This window comes from Centroberyx affinis, unplaced genomic scaffold, assembly GCF_046629955.1.
Source record: "Centroberyx affinis isolate AG114_WGS23_722 - 3 ecotype Tasmania unplaced genomic scaffold, CSIRO-AGI_Caff_v1 ptg001599l_1, whole genome shotgun sequence".
Lineage (NCBI taxonomy): Eukaryota > Metazoa > Chordata > Actinopteri > Beryciformes > Berycidae > Centroberyx > Centroberyx affinis.
Genome location: NW_027280045.1, coordinates 285,001 through 305,993, shown reverse-complemented (window position 1 = coordinate 305,993; position 20,993 = coordinate 285,001). Strand labels below are relative to the sequence as shown.

The 20,993-nt window shown below is 41.5% G+C and overlaps 1 protein-coding gene across 1 annotated transcript; it reads right to left on the bottom strand.

Moving 5' to 3' along the window:
* Nucleotides 1–11,237: 11,237 nt before the first annotated feature.
* dmrta2 (DMRT-like family A2) lies at nt 11,238–14,246 on the bottom strand. The gene is made up of 2 exons (XM_071528004.1): nt 13,682–14,246; nt 11,238–12,932 (listed from the first exon to the last, which is right to left on the bottom strand). Exons 1-2 carry the CDS (start codon nt 14,139–14,141, stop codon nt 12,046–12,048), a joined length of 1,347 nt encoding a protein of 448 aa, XP_071384105.1. The 5' UTR covers nt 14,142–14,246; the 3' UTR covers nt 11,238–12,045.
* Between the last annotated feature and the right edge of the window lie 6,747 nt (nt 14,247–20,993).

Below are 20,993 nucleotides of genomic sequence, written 5' to 3'. Positions count from 1 at the left end.
CAGTTTGACATAAAACAGGCTCATTTGTAATTGTAGGGTATTTGAACTCATCCAAAGTCAGCTGATTGATTAGCTTTGTCATGTTTCTCGGATGCTAAAAATCGTCACTTGTAGTTGCAATTAATAGCCTATTTTGATTAGAAAAAAGTTTTTGGTTCCCCTTGTTTGCCTGTTCACCACACAATATGGATAAAAAAATAAAGGTAATTAGGACAAAGAAGCTTTTTTTAGGGCCTTGTATTTGACAAGTCTGTTATTGAGCTTGGAGTAAGGCTATTTTCCAAGGCAGGCGTTTGCACATACGGATGTTAGCTAAGGATGTAACTATCAAAGTGGCGACATCCTCTAACACGGAAATGCATCAATGTGTTCAAAATAAATGTGTGTAGGTGTCATTTAAACTCTAAGCCGACGCTACTTGACTGTGCATTACTCCTACATGCAAGTCATTCCACCAACGTTACACCTACGCTACATGTGTCCAACGCCCGGGTCTCCATTATAGAGTCCTGGTCTAATCTAAGTGGTTTGGTCAGATCTTAGGTAGGCGTTGCAGGTGCTGGTTCTCTAGGATATTGTCGGTCATATCAGCTCACAGAAAGTGATGCGCACAGTTGCTTCTTGGTTTTCTCTGTACAGTGCAGCGCTAATTCATTCACTGAGGGAGAAAATCCCCCTAGGCTGCGCTAACGACACGTGTTAACCAATCCCAGCCTCCGTCTACAGTTACTGTAAAACACCTGTAAGAAAGAAGGTGGTGACTACTGGAATGGGGTGAGCCATTGGAATGTGCTTGCAATTTGACACTCAGTGACTCCTCATGCAGTGTGTGTGTGTGTGTGTGTTCGTAGAGGACATTTTGAATCTTTTGCTATTTCATCATCCCATGCTCTCCTCAGTTGCCACTTGGCCCACTTGGCCCTTCTTAAAATTGAAGTCCCACTCAACCAGCCCGACATGGTGCAGGACACAAATACATAAACTACAAAAGTTTGTGTGCGCGTGTGTGTGTGCGTGTGTGTGTGTGTGTGTGTGTGTGTGAGAGAGAGAGAGAGAGAAAGAGAGAAAGAGAGGCAAAAATAGTCAGCAGACCACTTGGAAGACAACATTTCTGTTCTTTGTCGCTGCTCAACCGAGAAGGGTGTGCATGATATGCAAACAAACAGAAATACTCGCAAATGCACGTACACACACACACACACACATACACACAAAGGCACTGATTGAGCTCCTGTGAGTGAGAGTACCTGGTCTGTGAAGGATAACCCAAAGGGGAAACAAAGAGCCGATGAAACTTTAATGAGCTGGTCACGTATCAGCTGAAGCCCGCTGCAGCCTCCTCTGCCCTCCTCCCTCCTCTCCAGCCTAAAACTTCCATTCCCAATCGAAGAGATTAGGAACATCCAGCCCTCTCAGCCAAAATCATGAGGGTATGAGGAGGACACACACAAAAGGATGAGGATATATTTAGCTTTCCCACTTTAGCTTCTGCACTTGTCTTCCTACCTGCTCCCAAGGGGTCTGGTGTTTGTTGTGTAAAACTAAGGACATCTGAATGACAATTTATACTTTAGAACATATCTGAATTGCCAACAGGCCGGTGTACTAACTATGCAATAGTGTGCAAATACTTCTTGTGCTTTACTTTAGCCTGCTTAGCTTTACCTACCTACTTAGGTGTCAGATGGGAGTTGTTTGCCTCATAGGACAGCAAAATGAGTGCCGGAAAGTTTCAACAATGGCATGAAAGCAAAGTCAGTTTAGTATTTGCTGTGATGACTGATAGCTTATTTTATCTGAATTGTCCTAATATGGCAAACTCCACCTATCTGGCACTTCATGCACGATAAAAAAGGATAAACATTATTTTGCAAACACCATTTGACCTTTTGATAGGTCTTAATGTAAGTGTAAATAAAGAAGCAGCCTTTTTACCATTCCTCACCACTCCCTCCCTCTATATATAATATACATATATATGTGATATGCTAATAAATTCTGAACACACGTTAAAATGATGCTGGCCTCTCCCAAAGCCCCCTTTCTCGCTGTTCCTCATCAATGCTTTCTGCTGAAACGTACGATTTGCAATATGCAGTTAATGAGTTGTTGAAGGCTGAGAATGAATCCCATTCTAGCCGTAATTGTGTAAGGGTTCCCGGGGGGGGGCGAGTGTGTGTGTGTGTGTGTGTGTGCGTGTGTGTGTGTCTGTGTGTGTGTGTGCGTGAGTCGTTGCATGTGTGTATTTTAGCATGTGCTTGTGTGTACATGAGTCTTTGCATGTGTGTGTGCGCGCTTGTGTGCATGTGCTTATGAGTCTTTGCATGTGCATTTCTGTGAGTGTGTGTGTGTGTGTGTGTGTGTGTGTGTGTGTGTGTGTGTGTGTGTGTGTGTGTGTGTGAAGGCAGCGGTGTTGCTGCTTGTCAGAGGAAACAGAAGCGTCTTTAATCTTCATTTGATGACTCTCACTCAGAGCAGGGCAGCGAGGCTGAAAAGGCTGTGAGAAAGAAAGAAAGAAAAAAGAAGCAGGGAAGAAGGGAAGGAAGGAAAGAAAGGGAGAGAAGCAGAAAGGGAGAGAGAGAGAGGGGGAAAGAGAGAGAGACAAGAAGAAAGAAAGAACACTTTGTAAGAAATAAAGGCAAAGGGAGAGATGGAAAGGGAGAGAAAGAGAAAGGAGAAATGAGTAAGAAGGAATGAGCAAGAGGTAGAAAAAGCAAGAGAGAGAAAGCGGATGAACGAGAGAGAACACACTGTGAGAAACAGAGGGAGAGAGAGAAAGAGGGAGGGAGGGAGAAAGAGGGCCAGAACAGACAGAGGAGTGAAGGAGGCTCTCCACGATTCGGAGGGAGAGGATGTTAAGGAGGAGATCGCTCCAGGAAGAGAGCCAGAGGGGGAAGAGCTCTTTTCAGACAGACCTACTTCTGTCAGTCAGTGGAACGTCGCTAAAATTTAGCAAGGAGCTGCTGAGACGCACACGCTCCACTAATACTTGGCAAACACACAAATACAGGGAGAAAAAAAAACATTTAAAAACTGTGTGCTTTGTGTGTAGGAGTGAGGATCAAACAATTTCTTGAGAAAGTCTATATTTAGCATTATCTATAACAATGAATTGCAGCGTGACAGTTTGTCTGTCTTTGGGTGTGTGTGTGTGTGTGTGTGTGTGTGTGTGTGTGTGTGTGTGTATGTAGGGGTGTGTATGTGTGTGTGAGTGTGAGTGTGTGTGTAGGTGTGTGTGTGTGTGTGTGTGTGTGTGTGTGTTTTGAGGCTTAGTAGTATGAGAGAGAGAGAGGAGGGGAACTCATGATGCTTGACAAGGAAGACATGCTACATCTCCTGTAGGATTTTATGCACACATACACACACATACACACACATACACACACATACACACACATACACACACACACAGAGATACACAGACAGACAACAAAACATATACACACACACAAACAAACAGACAAGACACACACACACACACACACACAAACAGAGACACTTTCACATTCCTATACACCTTATCTGCCCCAGCAGAGTTGACTGACACTCTCCACTTGAGGAGATTAAGTGTGCTCATGCTGTGTCGGCACAGCTTGACGCCCATTTATCCTTAAACTCATATGAACCGTCCCAATGAGCTCCGTGCCAGCCGAGTGCACGCTCACCACCCGGCACGTGCACGCTCCTCAATTTCACTGTACACGCCACACCTCCAGCTTTATAATTGCTGCTGTCATGGGAGAAAAAAAAAATGGATGACTGCAGTTTTGGTGGGGTTTTACTCTCACTTGAATTGAATATTTACACGGTCATTTGTGTGCCGAGTGTCGAGTGAGACCCTTGGGCCCATGAAACATGATTGAAAACCCATTGTATGTTTTTATACACGCAAGGGTGTTAGCGGGAAAATGAGCATTCTTTTCTTAAACCCTGAAAAACATTTTGTAGGTGTGTGGTTTTCAGCCAACATCAGCATTATATTGTTTAATTGCCACGGAGGCTGCGTGGTGTTTGTGGTTCCAAATGCAGTCGATTTAACCACCACACTAAAAATACACACAGGCCATCTGGGTACTTGCAGGGTACAGATAACTCGCTGGCAATCCTACCAGTCTCTTTTTATGCCTGTTAACATTACTAAATTATTAATTTCTGCCATTTTACAGTCTGCTGACAGCAGGGTTGGACCGATATATTGCTTTGCTGATACTGGCCTCTTCATAAAAAACAGGATATCGGCCCGTCAGTGTCGTCCAGTATGATGGAGGTGAGGATATGATTTTACTCAACAGCTTCAGTGGTTCTGTGATTAAATCTGCTTCACCCTCCCTTAAGGAACTACTAACCAATGAAATAATTTCATTAATATGGGTTTCGGTGGAGAGTTTTAGTGTCCCATGATGGTCTAAATTCTGTTTCAGAGGCTTTTCCACCCTAACAAGAATAAAAATCTGGATGGAAACAATGAATCTTTTTACATTTTTGGCATCAAAATGGTCATATTTAAAGATATTGAATCTCTGTGCATATGTCAGCTACTGGAAATAAACATCATAAATATCATTATCGGTATAGGCCTTCAAAAGCTAATATCGGTCCAACCCCAGCTGAAAATGTGGGAAACTAAATATGTAAAAGACAGAATAGCTCATTTAATGATGATCTAAAAGTATGCAGTTTCTACAAGTATCTACAAGTGGGGGTAAAGTGTTCTCTTCCACTTTCAAATGTCCCCTTTACCCTGAAGATACGTCATTTACATATGATGGGAGCAGGGGGAAGGAATGTGAGAAAGAGAGAGAGAGAGATAGAGAGAGAGAAAAAGAGAGAGAGAGAGAGGGGAGGAAGAGGGGAAGGCCGGATCAGATGGTGAGGAGAGAGAGAGAGAGAGGGAGCACAGAATGATGAAGGGACCTTTCAAAGGACAGTTGGGAATGAGATCCCCAGATCAATAGCATCCAAGGGTGTTTTGCTATTAACGCATGCAGAGTGGAAGCCCACATTCGATACTCCTCACCTGACCGCTCAGACTCAGGACCCCTCACACACACACACACACACATACACACACACACACACACACACACACACACACAGAGTTCTCCCCATTCAACATTGTGCTTCTACTTTCCTCTCTTTTTCTTCCTTCCTTTGTGTCTTCGCTTCTTGCATTTTATTGCACAGTGTGAAGCGCCGCAATGCTCTAAACTATTCAAAGATGAGTGAGAATAGAATAAAGTACAAAATAAATATAAAATACAGTCTAAATTGAACCAAATGGTGTTCAAAGCACTCACACTCGCAATCCAGTGGAATATTCTCTAGATCTAGATCTAGAATAGAATAGAATATCTGTATTGTCCGTGCATGGAAATTTGCCTTTGGCTTCACTTGGATGAATTAAAAGCAAACAAAACACATGAAAGGCCTTGTATAACATACAAATAACACACAGCAGAGCTTTGGTACATGGCCAGATATAGGCTACAATTTCTGGTGGGGCGATAGAGATTTGCCAGGTTAATAATTAATCAAAGTAATAGTACGTGGAATAAAACTAATTTGTTTATATTTATATTAGGTTAGGTACAAACAGTCATTAGTTCAGCTCCTGTTTATGGCCACAGTTATTAGTTATTTTCAACATTAGAAGCTTTATTATTGAGCCAACATAGTTGTAAAATATTTGAGTGTGTCGCCCAACAAGACATATTTTTTTATTGTGAGTTTACTGCACTGTAAGTCGACACTCTAAATTCAGTCTAGAATGTGCACAATTGTTTTCTCCTTTATGCTGGTTTGTTTGCTGTTATCTATTTGTTATTCTGACAGTAAACCGAACAGAGGCTCTGAAAATGAAAATGAGTTTTATGTATGGAGTAATAACCTAAATGGATTTCTCTCCCTCTCGCTCTCTCTCTCTCTCTCTCTCCATCTCTCTCTCCCTCTCTCCCTCTCTCTCTCTCTCTCTCTCTCTCTCTCCCTCCATCTCACTCTCTCTCTCTGCACCGCTCTGGGAGCCTGTGGCTATTTATCTGCCTGTGTCTAATTATTCATTAGTGAACACAGAGAAAGGAACATAGAAAACGAAGTCGTGCAGTCACTGTGGCAGAGCAGCTTTCCCCAAACTGCTACTCCTGCTTCTCTCCTTCTTCTCTCCTCCTTCTCTTCTCTTCTCTTCTCTTCTCTTCTCTTCTCTTCTCTTCTCTTCTCACACTCAGCTTTTCACCTTAAGTTTCACTTTGTATTTCACACACTGGAGGGGTCAAGGATCCTAAATCTACACTATGCTGAGTGCAGTTCACTGTGATGAAATTACTATTAGAGACAGTAAAAATAAACTTTAGGTGCTGCTGAACATTGTTTTTACCATACATGAGTGTCAGTCAATATCAAATGGGTAGAAAAACACAAACTATGCTCATATTATTTAACTTAACTTAGCCTATACCTACAACAGGATTAGTTTCTGTTATCTCACATTTAGCAGAGAGACTATAAATGCTCTTACTTGGTGCTTTGCATGCTGGTGGCCAGCAGAGGACACTCTACATACCATGCAATGTGAATATGTGAATGGGAATCCTAACCAGCACCTGAGCCATAATGTTCACACACACAAAAAAATAATAATTCACCCTGTCAAGCGTCAGGCTTTTGTAAACATCCCTTCAACCCGAAATAACAAGGGCTATGTGAAAACACACACAAAACATGAAAGAACGTGAACATGAAAACAGCTTGGTATAGTCAAAAAGAGAAAATTATAAAGAAGCTGTTATACATGTTTTAGATCAATTCAGATTCTGTCTACACCTCCACCTCTTTACAGCAGTAACACAGTAATCCATGCATGCAAGGTTCCACCGTTTGCTATAAATGGGGCTTTAAGCTGTAAGTGTGTGGCTCATTCAATATTTTATAGCAATACAGCAGATATCATTTGTAAGGCAAGACTGTCATCTAGTGGTGTTGTCACTCTCACACACAACCTCCTGAATATGAAGGGAGATGTGAAGTGAACTACACCTCGATATTTAGCAGCCTTAACACTACCACTACCCAACCACTACCTCTTCCTTTCCTCCACTACCTCTTCCTTTCTTCCACTAACTCTTCCTTTCTTCCACTACCTCTTCCTTTCCTCCACTAACTCTTCCTTTCCTCCACTACCTCTTCCTTTCTTCCACTAACTCTTCCTTTCTTCCACTACCTCTTCCTTTCTTCTACTAACTCTTCCTTTCTTCCACTACCTCTTCCTTTCTTCCACTAACTCTTCCTTTCTTCCACTACCTCCTCCTTTCCTCCACTATCTCCTCCTTTCTTCCACTAACTCCTCCTTTCTTCCACTACCTCCTCCTTTCTTCCACTACCTCCTCCTATCCTCCACTAACTCCTCCTTTCCTCCACTAACTCTTCCTTTCTTCCACTAACTCCTCCTTTCCTCCACTACCGCCTCCTTTCTTCCACTAACTCCTAGCTCCTTTCCTCCACTACCTCCTCCTTTCCTCCACTACCTCCTCCTGAAATTGATGTTGGTGCTGCCATGCTGCTTGCTGTTTCATTAGTGGAGGAGACGAGAGAAGCTCATATCGCACACAAGATGCAGGTGTTTCCTCCCCAGGTAGTCTTTTCAATTTTGATCACGCTCAGAATATGACACCATTGACAACACTTGGAAAAAAAGAAAACATAAGGGAAACACAAGAGCGTAAGTGATTTGTAGAATGGGCCTATTTTAATTCCAATATCTCACAAAAGCAGTGTTGCAAGAGTCAAACTTGTCAGAATTGGACCCATTAAGAAAATCCATCCATGTGTGTGTTAAGTCTACATAGAGCTGCTGTATAGTCTATGTTGAGTCCAAAATGAACATCTGCATGAAGCAGCACAGGCAAAATATGAATATGACATTCACATTGTGCGCTGTCCCGTTATGTCAGTTATGATAAGGCCACTTCATCATTAGCAGATGTCCATTTTTAATGATGGAGTAGCACATAAGCTGTCCAAATGACCTGCACTTTCCCTCACTCCCTCCTTTCCTCCACTCCATCCCTACCCTCGTCTCCTCCAAGTTACTTAGGTGAGGAGTGAAAAAGCTTGGGGATCCACCCCAGGTGATCCAATTAAGGGCTCCACACTTTCATGCTAGCTCTGTTCAGGTAGATCTGTTTCTATTGCTCAACCAGTCATCATTAAACTCTTAATTGGATCAGGGCTGCCAGAGGAGAGCTGGAACAAAGACTTGCAGGACAGGGGGAACTTTAGGACTAGATTGGGAAACACAATAGCGCAGTGTGTGGGTCAAAAGTCATCTAATGAAACTAATCACTGATCAGCACGCCAGGCACCGCTCTCGCCGCTTGGTGGCAGTGTTGGTCAGGCAGTGAATGAATGAGAAACTTCATGTTACTGACGTTGGTTCGCCTGTAGATGGCGCCATCGGCCCTTGGAAACAGCCAACTTTCTCTCCAGGCGTTTCACTCCCGGAGAGTGGGAGGAGAAGACATCAGGAGGAGCAAATCTAAACCCAGCGGTTCGTCTGTGGGTCCCAGTGTAACCAGTGCGATGTGGAGGGAAAACCATGACCTCCAGTCGGTGATCATCATATAGCCTATCAAACAACAATATCAACAAAACTCTATAATATTTGCCGATAACCATTCATTTATGGGGTTTTTTCTCCTTAAAAGACTCTATTTTCATATAACTTCCATCAGTTTGATACTAATTAGTAGCCTAGATGTAGCCTATACAATGAATTTATGTTATAAAGATTTATGACAACTTCAAAATATGGATAAACTGTATTCCGAAAATAAACAGGTGTGTGAAAAGGTGAGTTTAGGAGGATTTATCTTCCACTACATCCTTGATTATAACGATCTGACTATTCCCTTATAATACACAGTGATCTATACTTTTTCGGGGTTTTTTTAGATTTAGACGTAGGTAGTTGAAAATAGGAGAGATATCCTCAACGGAATTAACGAAATATCACAATAATAATCTATTCCTATAGTATTCCTGTATTGACATATATTGTGTCTGTGGTAGGCTAAGCAATAGTGTATTTATAGTGACAATAACATAGGCCTACTTTACGCATTTTTATCTATGGAATTCTGCAGGATATTCTGTAATATTTTTACATATAGAAGATGATGCTTTAAACGTTTGCAGTGATATTTGTATAGGCCTAGTATCCCTCTAATTTATTATAGGATTAGCCTACTCTAGTTTTTTTTTTTTTGTCAGAGGAGGCCTGTAAGTAATGGGCTACTCCGCTAAGGTTTAATTAAAAAACAAAAAAACAAAAACAAACAGATGCCTTAAACGTCCATCAGCTGAAATTAGCCTAGTGAAACACTGTGGTTATATAAATGTAATTGTAAAATTATATGTGAACCTTCACACCTAGATTTGTCAACATCTACATTTTGGCTGTCAGGCATTGTTACTAATGGGCCAATGGGCCTAAATCTCTAATGAAATATTAGTGCTGGTTATAAAAAAAATATATCCTTGTGTCTCTGTCCGCCCAGCCTCAAAAAGACATAAAAATCAACTCTATTCCGGAGCCAAATCCCACATAGGCAGTTCTTTTATTGAAAGGTTTTAGTGCGATAACAAACACACTTTATGAAATGTGTGTAATATGGTGCTTCACTCACAGGGTGTAAGGTTTCGTTTTACTGTGTTGTGTAGCCTACTGTGTGTGTGTGTGTGTGTGTGTGTGTGTGTGTGTGTGTGTGTGTGTGTGTGTGTGTGTGTGTGTGTGCGTGTGTGTGTGTGTGTGTGTAAGAGCAATCAGCCAGTTTGTTGACATTGTTATATTGGAGAGTAAACTGCTGTAGTTACTCTGGCAGGGACAAAGAACAAATTTAGTATATCATCATATTACAGGAGGGGTTCATTCTCTGAAATCTTTCGAAATATATCAGTGGGTTAGCCTCCTCGTTAGGCTAATTACTAAGGTTTAAAAGGTCTAAAAAGCTGTCCAGGTCCCTTCTGTAATATTTAGGACTATCTGTAGTTGACATTCTGCACAATGCATGGAGTATTCTATTTATTGTGCATTTTCAATCAATGGTTTGTCAACTAATCAATCAAAGCCATCTACCCGGTTAGAGTAGAAACGACACAATGAATGTGATTGAAAATTGGAATCTGCAAATAATAACTCATAAAATATAGGCCTCTGTACTGAAGCATCTTCGTTAGTATCTATCTATCTATCTATCTATCTATCTATCTATCTATCTATCTATCTATCTATCTATCTAGGCTATCTATCTATCTATCTATCTATCTATCTATCTATCTCGTGCATTACTTTTCTTATCTTATCTTTACTTTTATTTATTGTACTACATTTTTGTTTTAGCTTTTTTTTTTTTAATGTATTTTGTGTTTCTTTTTGCCTATTTCAAATAGGCCTTACCATTCCCAAGCACTGTAAACCACCTAATAGGCTGCTGGCTGTTGGTGTGACGGAATTACAGCACAGAGCTCTCTTCCCTGTAATCAATAAAAGCCTCACATATCCCATTTGGATCATTTAAAAAATATCATGAGGTGGGATCGCTCTGAAACGGTTTGGTTCGAGGATGAAAGTGACTGAAAGTTTGAGCAGAGTCTCCTGTCAGCTCACTTCGACACGCAGCGTCATTGAAACTGAAGCAGAGTCTGAAATACAGCGCTTTGTTTAGCTAGTGTTCAGGTGCAGAAACAAGAGTCTCCGGTTTTACCTGTCAGATATCTCAGTGTCTGACTGACGTTGAGAGGTTTTCAGTGTGTTGGTGTTCAGAAACATTATGCTTCAAAGCTTTTGTGAAGAAGCATGATGCACCATTTACATGTGAAAAAACTTTTTCCTCCTTACAGTGTTGGTTGATCTATTCCTTTCCTTATAAGAATGCAGTAAAGTAGCCTAATAGTTTTACGTAATAATAATAACAATAATAATAATAATAATAATGTTTCCACTTTTCTTTAAAATAACATTTATTTCCAGCAAATTCATACAATGCGACAGCACAGCTTGCAACATTTGAAGAGGAATTGACTTGATTCAGCACTTTACAAATGTCACAAAATATTGCAGCTGACTAATAATGGATAAATGAAAGGTCAATTAGAGTATAGTGTTTCATATTACCAAATGCAATATATAATACAGGCAGTTGGAAACGAACTGAAAATAAATGAAATAAGTGAAATAAGACGTAAGAAAAGGGGTGGCAATTACACATCATTAGTTCAACTTTTACAAAATCTTATAGGGTTAACATCCGTAAGCTACATGTTATAATAACTTAACTTTGCCCCATTTAACATTCAAAGCCTGGACGCACTTAAGAGTGTGTGCATAATGAGAGAAATACATATTTAAAGTTTGATCTTTTGGAAAATGATTTGTTAAACTCAGTTTGCACCTTAATTCCTATAGAATCAACCAACTGTAAACTGTAGACATTTGGTAGGCTATAAAACTTTCTGGCAAAACCTTTCATATCCTATGTTCTTTATTTTATGAGGCAAAATAAAATACTTGTCAAATCCTATAGAATTGACATAAAAATCATCAGTGGTCAAAACAAAACATTTTTGTTGTTTTAGCATTTGTGTACACAGTAAATGGTTTGCCTTTTTACTCTCCCAGCTTAATCTTGATCTATTTTGGAATCTATTATTTATTTTGGAATCTATAAATATGTTTTAAGTTTCACATAATTTTTATCGATGGCATAAATTAGCCTATATTCAGGATCATAAATTGGCAAAGGGAATATCGTCAACAATTGTATACATATAAAATTAATTCTGAAAATTACACGTAAGTGAGTTTAGTTTTTCCTCTCAGACCATTTGACTACAAGCCAGATAATAAGCCTATTATTTACAGCAGCCCGTAGCCAAAACACATCACAGATTTTCTCCAGAACATTCAACACTTGTGGCTACAAATACAATGTTCATTCTTAATGGGAGTGTGTCTCTGTATATGATCAGTCCCGGTTCAGGAGGTAACCAGCCGCCTCACTGTTTGTCCGGCGTGTTGTTGACCAGAGGGCCGTACAGGCCGCTGGCGTAGCCTTGCTCCTTGTGTAACATTGTCCTGTCCCGTATCAGGTCGCTGAAGGCGTAGTCCATCGGCGGTCTGAAGCCCAGAGTGGGCATCAAGCCGGTGGTGGAGTAGGGCGTCATGAAAGCCAGTCCCCGGCTGTGCGCCGAGTAGGCCAGCCGCAGCGGGTTGAGTCCCAGGTGGGTGCCCAGCGGGTAGGTGCTGGGGTCGGCGCCGAAGTGCGGAGCGTTGGGCTGGAGAGGGGAAAAGGCAGAGCGGTTACTCAGCGTCATGGCTCCCGGTAACATGGGCCTCGCAGGGGCGGTTGAGGATGAGGACGAGAGCGAAGGCTGGTGTGCGTTTTGAAGCATCCGCTCGGCCGTCCACGTTTCCTCCGGCCCGGCCTTGTTGGGGCCTTGGGCGCCGCTGTTGTTGAGGATCTGCTCGATGGCCTGCACCACGTCCTTCCCGCAGCCCTGCAGGACCAGCTCCAGGACACTCCGCTTGTGGCTGGGGAACACCCGGGTGAGGATGTCGATGGCGTTCATGTGCCTGGAAGCCGCGGAGGAGGGGGAGGGCTCCTGCTCGTCTTTGTCGGTCTCAGACCCGGAGTCTGAGCCGAGTGGACTGACAGAGCCCGGAGTCTCCTCTCCGTCTTTCAGGGGTTTGGAGACCGGCGAGCTGATGAATGACTCGCTGTCTCCGTTCTCCGAGCCTGAGCCTCCGTGTCGGCCGTCCGGGGACGAGATGCCCGGTGCCGAATCACTGTCGGTGGAGACCGGTTTCCCCACCGTCTGCTGAGGGGTGGTGGATCCGGACAGCTGGCTCTTAGGAAACAGCTCGTACTTCTGGATGCTTGAATCTGTTGATTAAAAAAAACAACAACAATATAATCAGAAAGTTTAGAATAGCAGAGTCTGCAGGACATCAATTAGGCTACACTTAGCTGGTGGGCTGCATTAAAACAACAAAACAATAGAGATCTACCCACGATAGAAGGAATACAACGGAAGACAAGGCGCATTAATAAATTACGTCTACAGGTTACTCTAGTTTAGAAATAGTAGCCAACATGTCATGCAGTTTAGCCTACATTTAAATGCCATAGTTAGCAAACCCACAAACTGTTATCTGGAAAACCGGATTAGGTTTGGTTTAGGCTTTATTATAAATCGGAATGGTTCCGGTCCTCAGTTCTGATTGGGCGAGTCACGTTGTAAAATAGCCGGTAAACGCACACCTGTGACCGCATAACAAAATTTGAATATTAATGCGCCAACTGAAAATCACCACTCAATACCGCTACTTATGTGTCGCTTAGCAACCACGTTGTTTAGCTAGGCTACTGTTCAAGAACTATGCTAACATAATAACATAATAACTGTGGTGACTAATAAAAGAAACAAAACGTCTTGAATGCGTATGCCTTCAATCACAATTGTATGTTGCCGTCGTTTTATTAAAGCAGTAAACCACTCGAGGCCGTGATTTAAAGAGTGATTTTAGAACATGGAGTAGCCTGTGCACGCTAACAACGCCTTTTCTCTAAACTAACTTACAGCCTGGAGTGTATTATTGCTTCATTAGCTAATGCTTGGTTGCCCCACTAACCTGAGTTGCTCTCGCTGTTGACAGAGCCAAACACCTCGTAGTTCTGGCGGGGCGGTATGATGCCGTTGGCGGCGGCCAGGGCGAGTCCCTCCGCCGTCCCGTAGAGCAGCTGCAGCTCGCGGGCTTCGTTCTCCTCCTGCGCCTGCTGCCTCCTCAGCGCCACCTGCGCCGCCATGACTCGCTGCCTCTCGGCGATCAAGGTGCACTTGGCGCACATACAGTCCTTCCAGCGGCAGTAGCGCTTGTGGCCCTTCAGTGCGGAAACCACGCCGTGGTTCCTACAGCGGGCACACTTCGGGGTGCGGGGGTACTTCTCCGTGGCGCGCAGGAGGAGCGGAGGGCCGCGCAGCAGATTGCTGGCCATAGACACCGGGATGGAGGCTGCTGCGACCGCTGCCGCCGCCCCGGGGTGGATTTGAGATGCCGAGGAGACTGGGGGAAGCTCCGGTCTCAGATCCATGCCCGCGTTCCTCACTGATACAGCCTAACCTAGCTATGAACGACAGGAAAATATTGTTTTGACGCTGTGTTCACGACCTTTAGGCGCAGCCTTGGCTAAATAATCTAACGATGAACCGTTCACACCAGCTGAACAGTTCTCAACATCTCTGGGCAACAGGTGAAGTCGGCGAATGTCTGTCTATTGACGAAAATATCATGCAAGAAACCTATGGTCAAAACTCTGTCGAAACTGTCCAGGCAATCTGGCGGAATTATAATCGGACGAGGCGAAATTTGAAAGGTGTTACAGTCGAATTAGAATCCAAAAAGCGCTGAAGCCGAGAGGAGCGTTCATTCCTCCTCGTTATAAAGTTAAGACTCTCCAGCAGGAGCCGAGGTTGTTACTCGCAGCAGCCTGAGACACTAACTTCCTCCAGAGATTGTCAGTGGATACAGATCCCTCTCTCCCCTCTCTATTGTTGCTCCTACGTTTTCATTAGACAAATTTGACAACAATGTGGCGTCTGTCATTGGCCAAAGGGGGAAGGAGCAATCTGATTGGCTTGCCTCTTTTTTTCAACTGTGTCCACCTGAGTTCTTTTTCAAATATCAAGTGTTTAGAATCTGAAGGGGGATCCCGGAAAGCTAAAATCGATGCCCTATATTTCCCAAAAAGATTTTTTATAGATTTAAAAGAATATGTTAGCCTCATTCATGGGGTAAACTAGTAGGCCTAAGCTTATCGTTAGCCTGCACGCTGTATATAGCCAGATAGGACATTCAAAATATTAAAGAATAGGCCTAAGAATGAGGAAAACTTTTCAGCCCTTAAAAGAACATAAAAAATATTCAGTATCACTTGACGGCATCATTGTCAGCATGTGACAACACAACCCTTGCGTCTAGGTTTATTTGTGCCATTCACTGTAGCCCTGTATATGCTGTGAATTATCCCTGTCAAAAATAAAGATCTCGTTGGCGTCACTGTTTTAATCCCATCAACCTGGAAGGTAAGTATCGCTTATTTTATTTATTCAAGAAGAGGCAAAATTTGCTCTCTCAGAGAAAAGTCTATTTTCCGCAGGCTATCGACTGCAGAAAGTGCAGCTTATCGATGACTCTGAATTGTTAACTTGAATGGTTAACTCGGCTGTAGAAATACTAGGGGATCGTTGTAGGATATTTAACCTTGTCCAAATTATAATCTTGCCTCAGTCATGGTAAATAGACTGCACGTAATCTAGAGAAGATTTTAATTCATGTAGTTTATAGCCTACACGAGGAAATTTGTTTTACAGTCCAGTGTAATGAAAATTCAACCTATGCACGCCTGTCTAGTCTATATTATAGGCTATATTTTCTAAACTGTAACATTTAAATGTAACGTCCAATATCGCCTATGTGTGATAGCATTCCTATTTATCACGTCTACAGATGCGGTGCAATGTGGCTTCAATTAACACGAGAAATATGGGTTTTTTTGTCTTTCTTTCTTTCTTTCATTATTTTGTAACACAGTAGGCTATAGTGATGCGAGTTGTAGTCTAATCTGAAAATGACTCGTCAAAATATTTTTAACAACCTCTTTGCACTTGACAGATTGTGCTGTTCTGTTTGACATATTTTTTTTGACATATTTTCAGGAAAATGTTAAATGTTGTTTGTCTTTCACTTTTCTTCACGTCAGTTCAATAGCCGCACAACGAAAAACAGTATTTTTGGAAAATTGCTTCGCTTCGCGTTTTGCATAATTTTACAGCTTTTTGATTATTAAAGTAGAATTAATTTTAGAAATAAAAAATATTATTTATTAAAGGACTTTAATAACTTTTTAAAACTATCATTGATTCCCACATAGATTCCTGTCAATAATGTTTGTTGTTGTGAGTGATTATATTGTTTATTATTATCATTATATTGTCATGTTTTTTCTTTGCTAATTAGTCTTAATCATTTCTTCTATTAGCCCGGTAAAAGGATAATGAATTTAGGATTAAAGATGAGTCGATAACGTCTAATGGTATATGATGTTATAATAATAGCCTAATAATACTAACATCATAATAATAATAATATTAATAATAATAATAGGCACAATAATAATAAGAGATATTTGTGATGATAATAATATTAATAATAACAATAATACTAATAATAATGATGATAATAATAACAATAATAATACACTTTTAAACACTACGCGTAAATAAGATGTAGGTAGCCCAGTCCTATATTGAAAGTTACCTACAATTTCCTACTTACGCCTACAGTTCAGTAGGCTACTAGTAAAATAGCAATATTAAATATAATATAAAATAGCACGAATTCTACTTTTGTAAAGGAGCTTGTGAGTTCAACAGAAACGGGTTTCTGTCTTGAATCCACATCTCAACTTCATTCTTCATTTCAAATTCATTCATTAATTTCTACCTTCTGTAAAATGACAAAGCATGATAAATAGATCTTGTAACCACGCAGGATAACTTAACCAAAGTATTATTTTGATCTAGTGAGAGAAAAACTGAGGATTAGCAAATCAAATATATTACTTTGTCCATCATCTTAAAGCTAAGATATAGGCCTATTCGCGTAGGCTAGTTCACGCGTAGCCCGCTGGCCTGGTTGAATAAAATGAGTCTTCTGCCCCCTAATAACTGAATAATGACAACACTGTAATGACTCCACAGATTTAAGAAGTCCACGACGCACAAAGCTACAAAAGGGCAACGTGTGCAAACCACCTGCTTCCTCACCTGTTCGCGGCGCAGATGATTTATGCAGCTATTTGAATGCAGATTAAATAGTTATAGATTTTTTTTTTTTTAATCAACGATTTGCAATCCCTTGGAGGATGATAACAACAACAATCTTAGTGAACAACAACTGCAAGCAGGAAAAGCTGATGGAGGAAGAAATGGTGTCTCGGTCTCCACCAGAGAGTGTGCAGCCCTGCCTCTCTCCCCTCCCAGGCTCATTGTTTACTTTCTGAATCACTGTAAGCAAATGCCATCTGTTTCCCTCGCCGCTGTCATCTGCACCTTAATTACCTAGCCAACAGGCTAATAGAGACGATATTAAACTACATCTTTTTGACATTCAAAGTAATTATCTGCATGGGCGACGATCTCACTCGAATGAAATTGCCTGATCTGGTAAAGTGGTATAGTCGGAATCTGCAGAGTAGGCCTGCGAGCTTAGAGGAAAGATTATTTCAGCTCAGATAAGAGGGATGTGATGAATGATTTAAATATGAAATACCAGATAGCCTGGAGTTCTCATTAGCCTGTAGGAGTAGACGCAGGGTGCTGAGTTTCTTGCGCGCACACACACAAACACACTCATGTAGACCTGGTCCAAGACTAAACAGAGAAGGAAGAGACAGTATAGTATATAATTTAAAGAAAGATATCCTACCTTTCATTGCACAGCAAATTTGATAAGTGTCAGTTATTTGGAGTTGACAACTGTGTTTATTGGAGTTTTTTTTGTCCTCTCATGAAGCTGATTTGGCTTTGGGACGGCCGTTCAAAACTATCAAAAGAGTTAAATTAACTCAGAAGTGAAAATTGTTGCTTTTTTCACTCTCTGAGTTAAATTAACACTGATGATTTTGCTGTGAATAGCCTATTAGGGTGTTTATTAAGCTCACAAAAATAAAACTCCAAACTTGTAGGTTAAAGCGTATAGGCCTGTAGCCTATATAATGTTTAGTTGGGGTTCATTCGTGAAGTTTAGGCGGGCCTATAACGAAAAGTTGATTTTTTAAATTATGTATTATCATAAGGATTACGTTTACCATTATTCTCCCTGGTCCAATTAAAAATGCCCCCCACGCAATTAAAAGTGACTGTGAGCACTTTAAAAAACCCAACATTCTTTAACCACTTCATTAGGCCTATGCATCAAAAAAACCTATGCGATGCTTTCATTTCTTTCAGGAAGGCTACAGACGAGTGGGTTTTTACACCCTTTTAAGATCACAACAAAGGCCATGCTTGACCCAACATATGTAGCAGCATGTTTCCGCTGCCCTGCACCCCGGTGCGGCTTTCTAGCGGCCTCTCCCACTGCCGCTGCCCCGCCTGCAGCTCGGCTGGGCCCGGATCCCCTCCCGCGGTCTCCCGCTGCAGCAGCCGGCTCTGTCACACAGAGGCAGAGGTTAGAGTAGCAGTTATACAAGGGGCTGCGGAAAAAGAAACGCACGGGTTTTCAGAGAAGTATTTACACGCTTGACGTGCTCACCAAGTAGGCCCGGGCTTATAGACATGAGGCTGTTAACCTGCAGTTCACACCAGCCCCATTGCGATGGGGAAATGGATAAGGCTAATGCATTCCTTTAAAGGCAGAGTCAGGGATGGAGCGGCACCTGAAGCCTCGTTTTTGTTTGGGGAGTTTAGACCCAACTTTTTAGGCTGACAGAAATCTTTCTAAAAAAAAAAAAAAGATTATAGGCTAACATTTAAATTAATAGCCTACACAAAAATAAGTAATATCAAACGGATAAACTGTTAAATAAAGATACATTGGGTCTTTTAAGGGCAAAACAACTATTGATAGGCTACTTATCTCATATAATATCAAAAATAGACATCTCAAAGGCGAGTTGATTTTTGTTAATATTGGTGAATGTTGTGAATGTTCGCCTAATGATGCTCCTGACTGGAGGTCATAGCTTACCCACTTCTGTAAATTTTCCGCACAACACTGGATATTATAAAATAGTAGGCTAACATAAACCAGGTCTGTATTTTGTTTTAGTTATTCGCTTTTAAATCTCTCTTTCACAAAATTTGATTGCATGAGAATAAGCTGAAAAATACATAATTCCACTGGGGGGAAATTAGTGACTGGTTTGCTTATAGCCTATAGAGCCCAAAATAGCTTTGAAGAAGCCCATTAACAAAGTCTGTGGCCGGCTGTCAGCACCAACAGCCAGGCTACGGGCCGATAAATTTCAGCAGGAATAAGGCTGAGGCGGTCGTGTGCTGCTCCTCGACAAACACTTGAGCTCAAGAGGCAGAGAGAGGCCTCTCCAGCCGCACTCTTCACCCGCTAGAATAACACTTATTTGTAAATGGGGGATAACCCTGCCATGGCGTATGAATATTTCAAAGATTTGAAGGGTCCCTCTCTGCCAAAGCTGTTGGCCAGCAGGCAAACTCTCTCTCTCTCCTTCTCTCTCTCTCTCTCTCTCTCTCTCACACACACACACACACACACACACACACACACACACACACACACACACTGAAAATCCCGTTTCTTGTGCCCCCAAGGTAGGTTGGCAGGGATTATCTTTGCTTTATTGAATGGGCTACAAGTATTCATCAACACGGCGAGCTTACTGGTCTCTCTCGCTCTCCCTTCTGCTAGTCCTATAGTGGACTATAATGATAACTCCATTATCTAATCTAAGACACAATTCTCTGGAGGCCTAGTCAGTTATAGGCTAATAAGTGTGTGTGTGTGTGAGGGAGAGAGAGAGAGGGAGAGAGAGAGAGAGAGAGAGACCTACACGCTGCACCAGCCAATTAAAACGCACTCTCCCCTGCTCTATCCCTCCACATCTGCCTCCTTTTTACAAACGAATGGCGCAGAAAAGAAGGAAGCTCATGAATAGGCACTCATTGAGATCACAGATGGAGTATGGCTTTTTTTTGCTAGAAATTTGAGAAACACCATTGTCCCCAATCAAAACTCAATGTGTTCGCCTACAATGGTGCCGGCTTTGAGCTCTGCCGCTTCAATTGGCCTTGTTTTTGAAACTTGAAGTGTTCAGCACAAAGACTTGGCCCTCCTAGATGTCACCACCGCCTCGGTTCAGTGTGTGTGTGTGTGTGTGTGTGTGTGTGTGTGTGTGTGTGTGTGTGCTCAGAAAGAAAAAAAACACAATTAATATGAAGCTATAATTACTCCCCTTCACGCCACTGCACCCATTCAGGCCCCCACTGGCCCATTTATTGCTTTATCCCATGCTGCTGATAATCCGAATACCACGGGTTTTTATAGGACCTCTATAGCTTTTTTTTTTTTTTAAACACAGATCTAGAGGTGCAAGTGAGACACATTTCTATAAATAAATTAAGTAACAAGCCACGAGAGGCCGTGGTCTGCAGTGATTTTAGTGCAGCTAACAGGAGTTTTTAAGGCAAGCAGTATCCCACCACACCGCTGTCATTAAAAAAGAATGTAAATGTTCAAGAAATATTTTATTTTTTAATCAGTAGCCTATAACACCGGGCTGAGTGGCCATTTCCAGCTTAGTTATGCGGTCACAGCTGTGCTTTTACCGGGTATTTTCAGTGATCAGTGATTAATTATTATTGATTAATTAGTAGATACTTTTATAAAAGTGAATAGGCTAGGCTAATTAAATTCACATGTAAATTAAACAATAAAATGGTCATTAAATGTGTCAATAATTTAATTATTGTCTAATTATTGTCTGTTAAGCTATTGATAAATAGGCCTACTGAATTTAAAAATTGCTTTGTAAAATTATTTTTAAAAAGGCCTTTTAGATTTTAGTTTTTGCAATTCATTTACTAATCTGCTTTCCTATTCATTTTCCACCTCACAATACATTTGTCTACTGCTTTACCTTTTACACTTTCTGCTTGGGCCAAGTTATTAATAGCCTACCCTTTTTAAATAGACAAGATGCAAGCGTGCCACACCAAAGATCTAAAATGGAGAGGAGAGCTGCCACTCTGTATACTTTCACTGTTACCGCTGGATTATGAGCGCCCCCTGGCACAGTAATGAGCCAAAAATGACTCAAAAGGACTAGGCTACGTAGCTAAAATGCCAATTCATGTGAATATAGGCAGCTAATCAGACCATAATGTTTTGGTGGTTTTGGAATTAATTC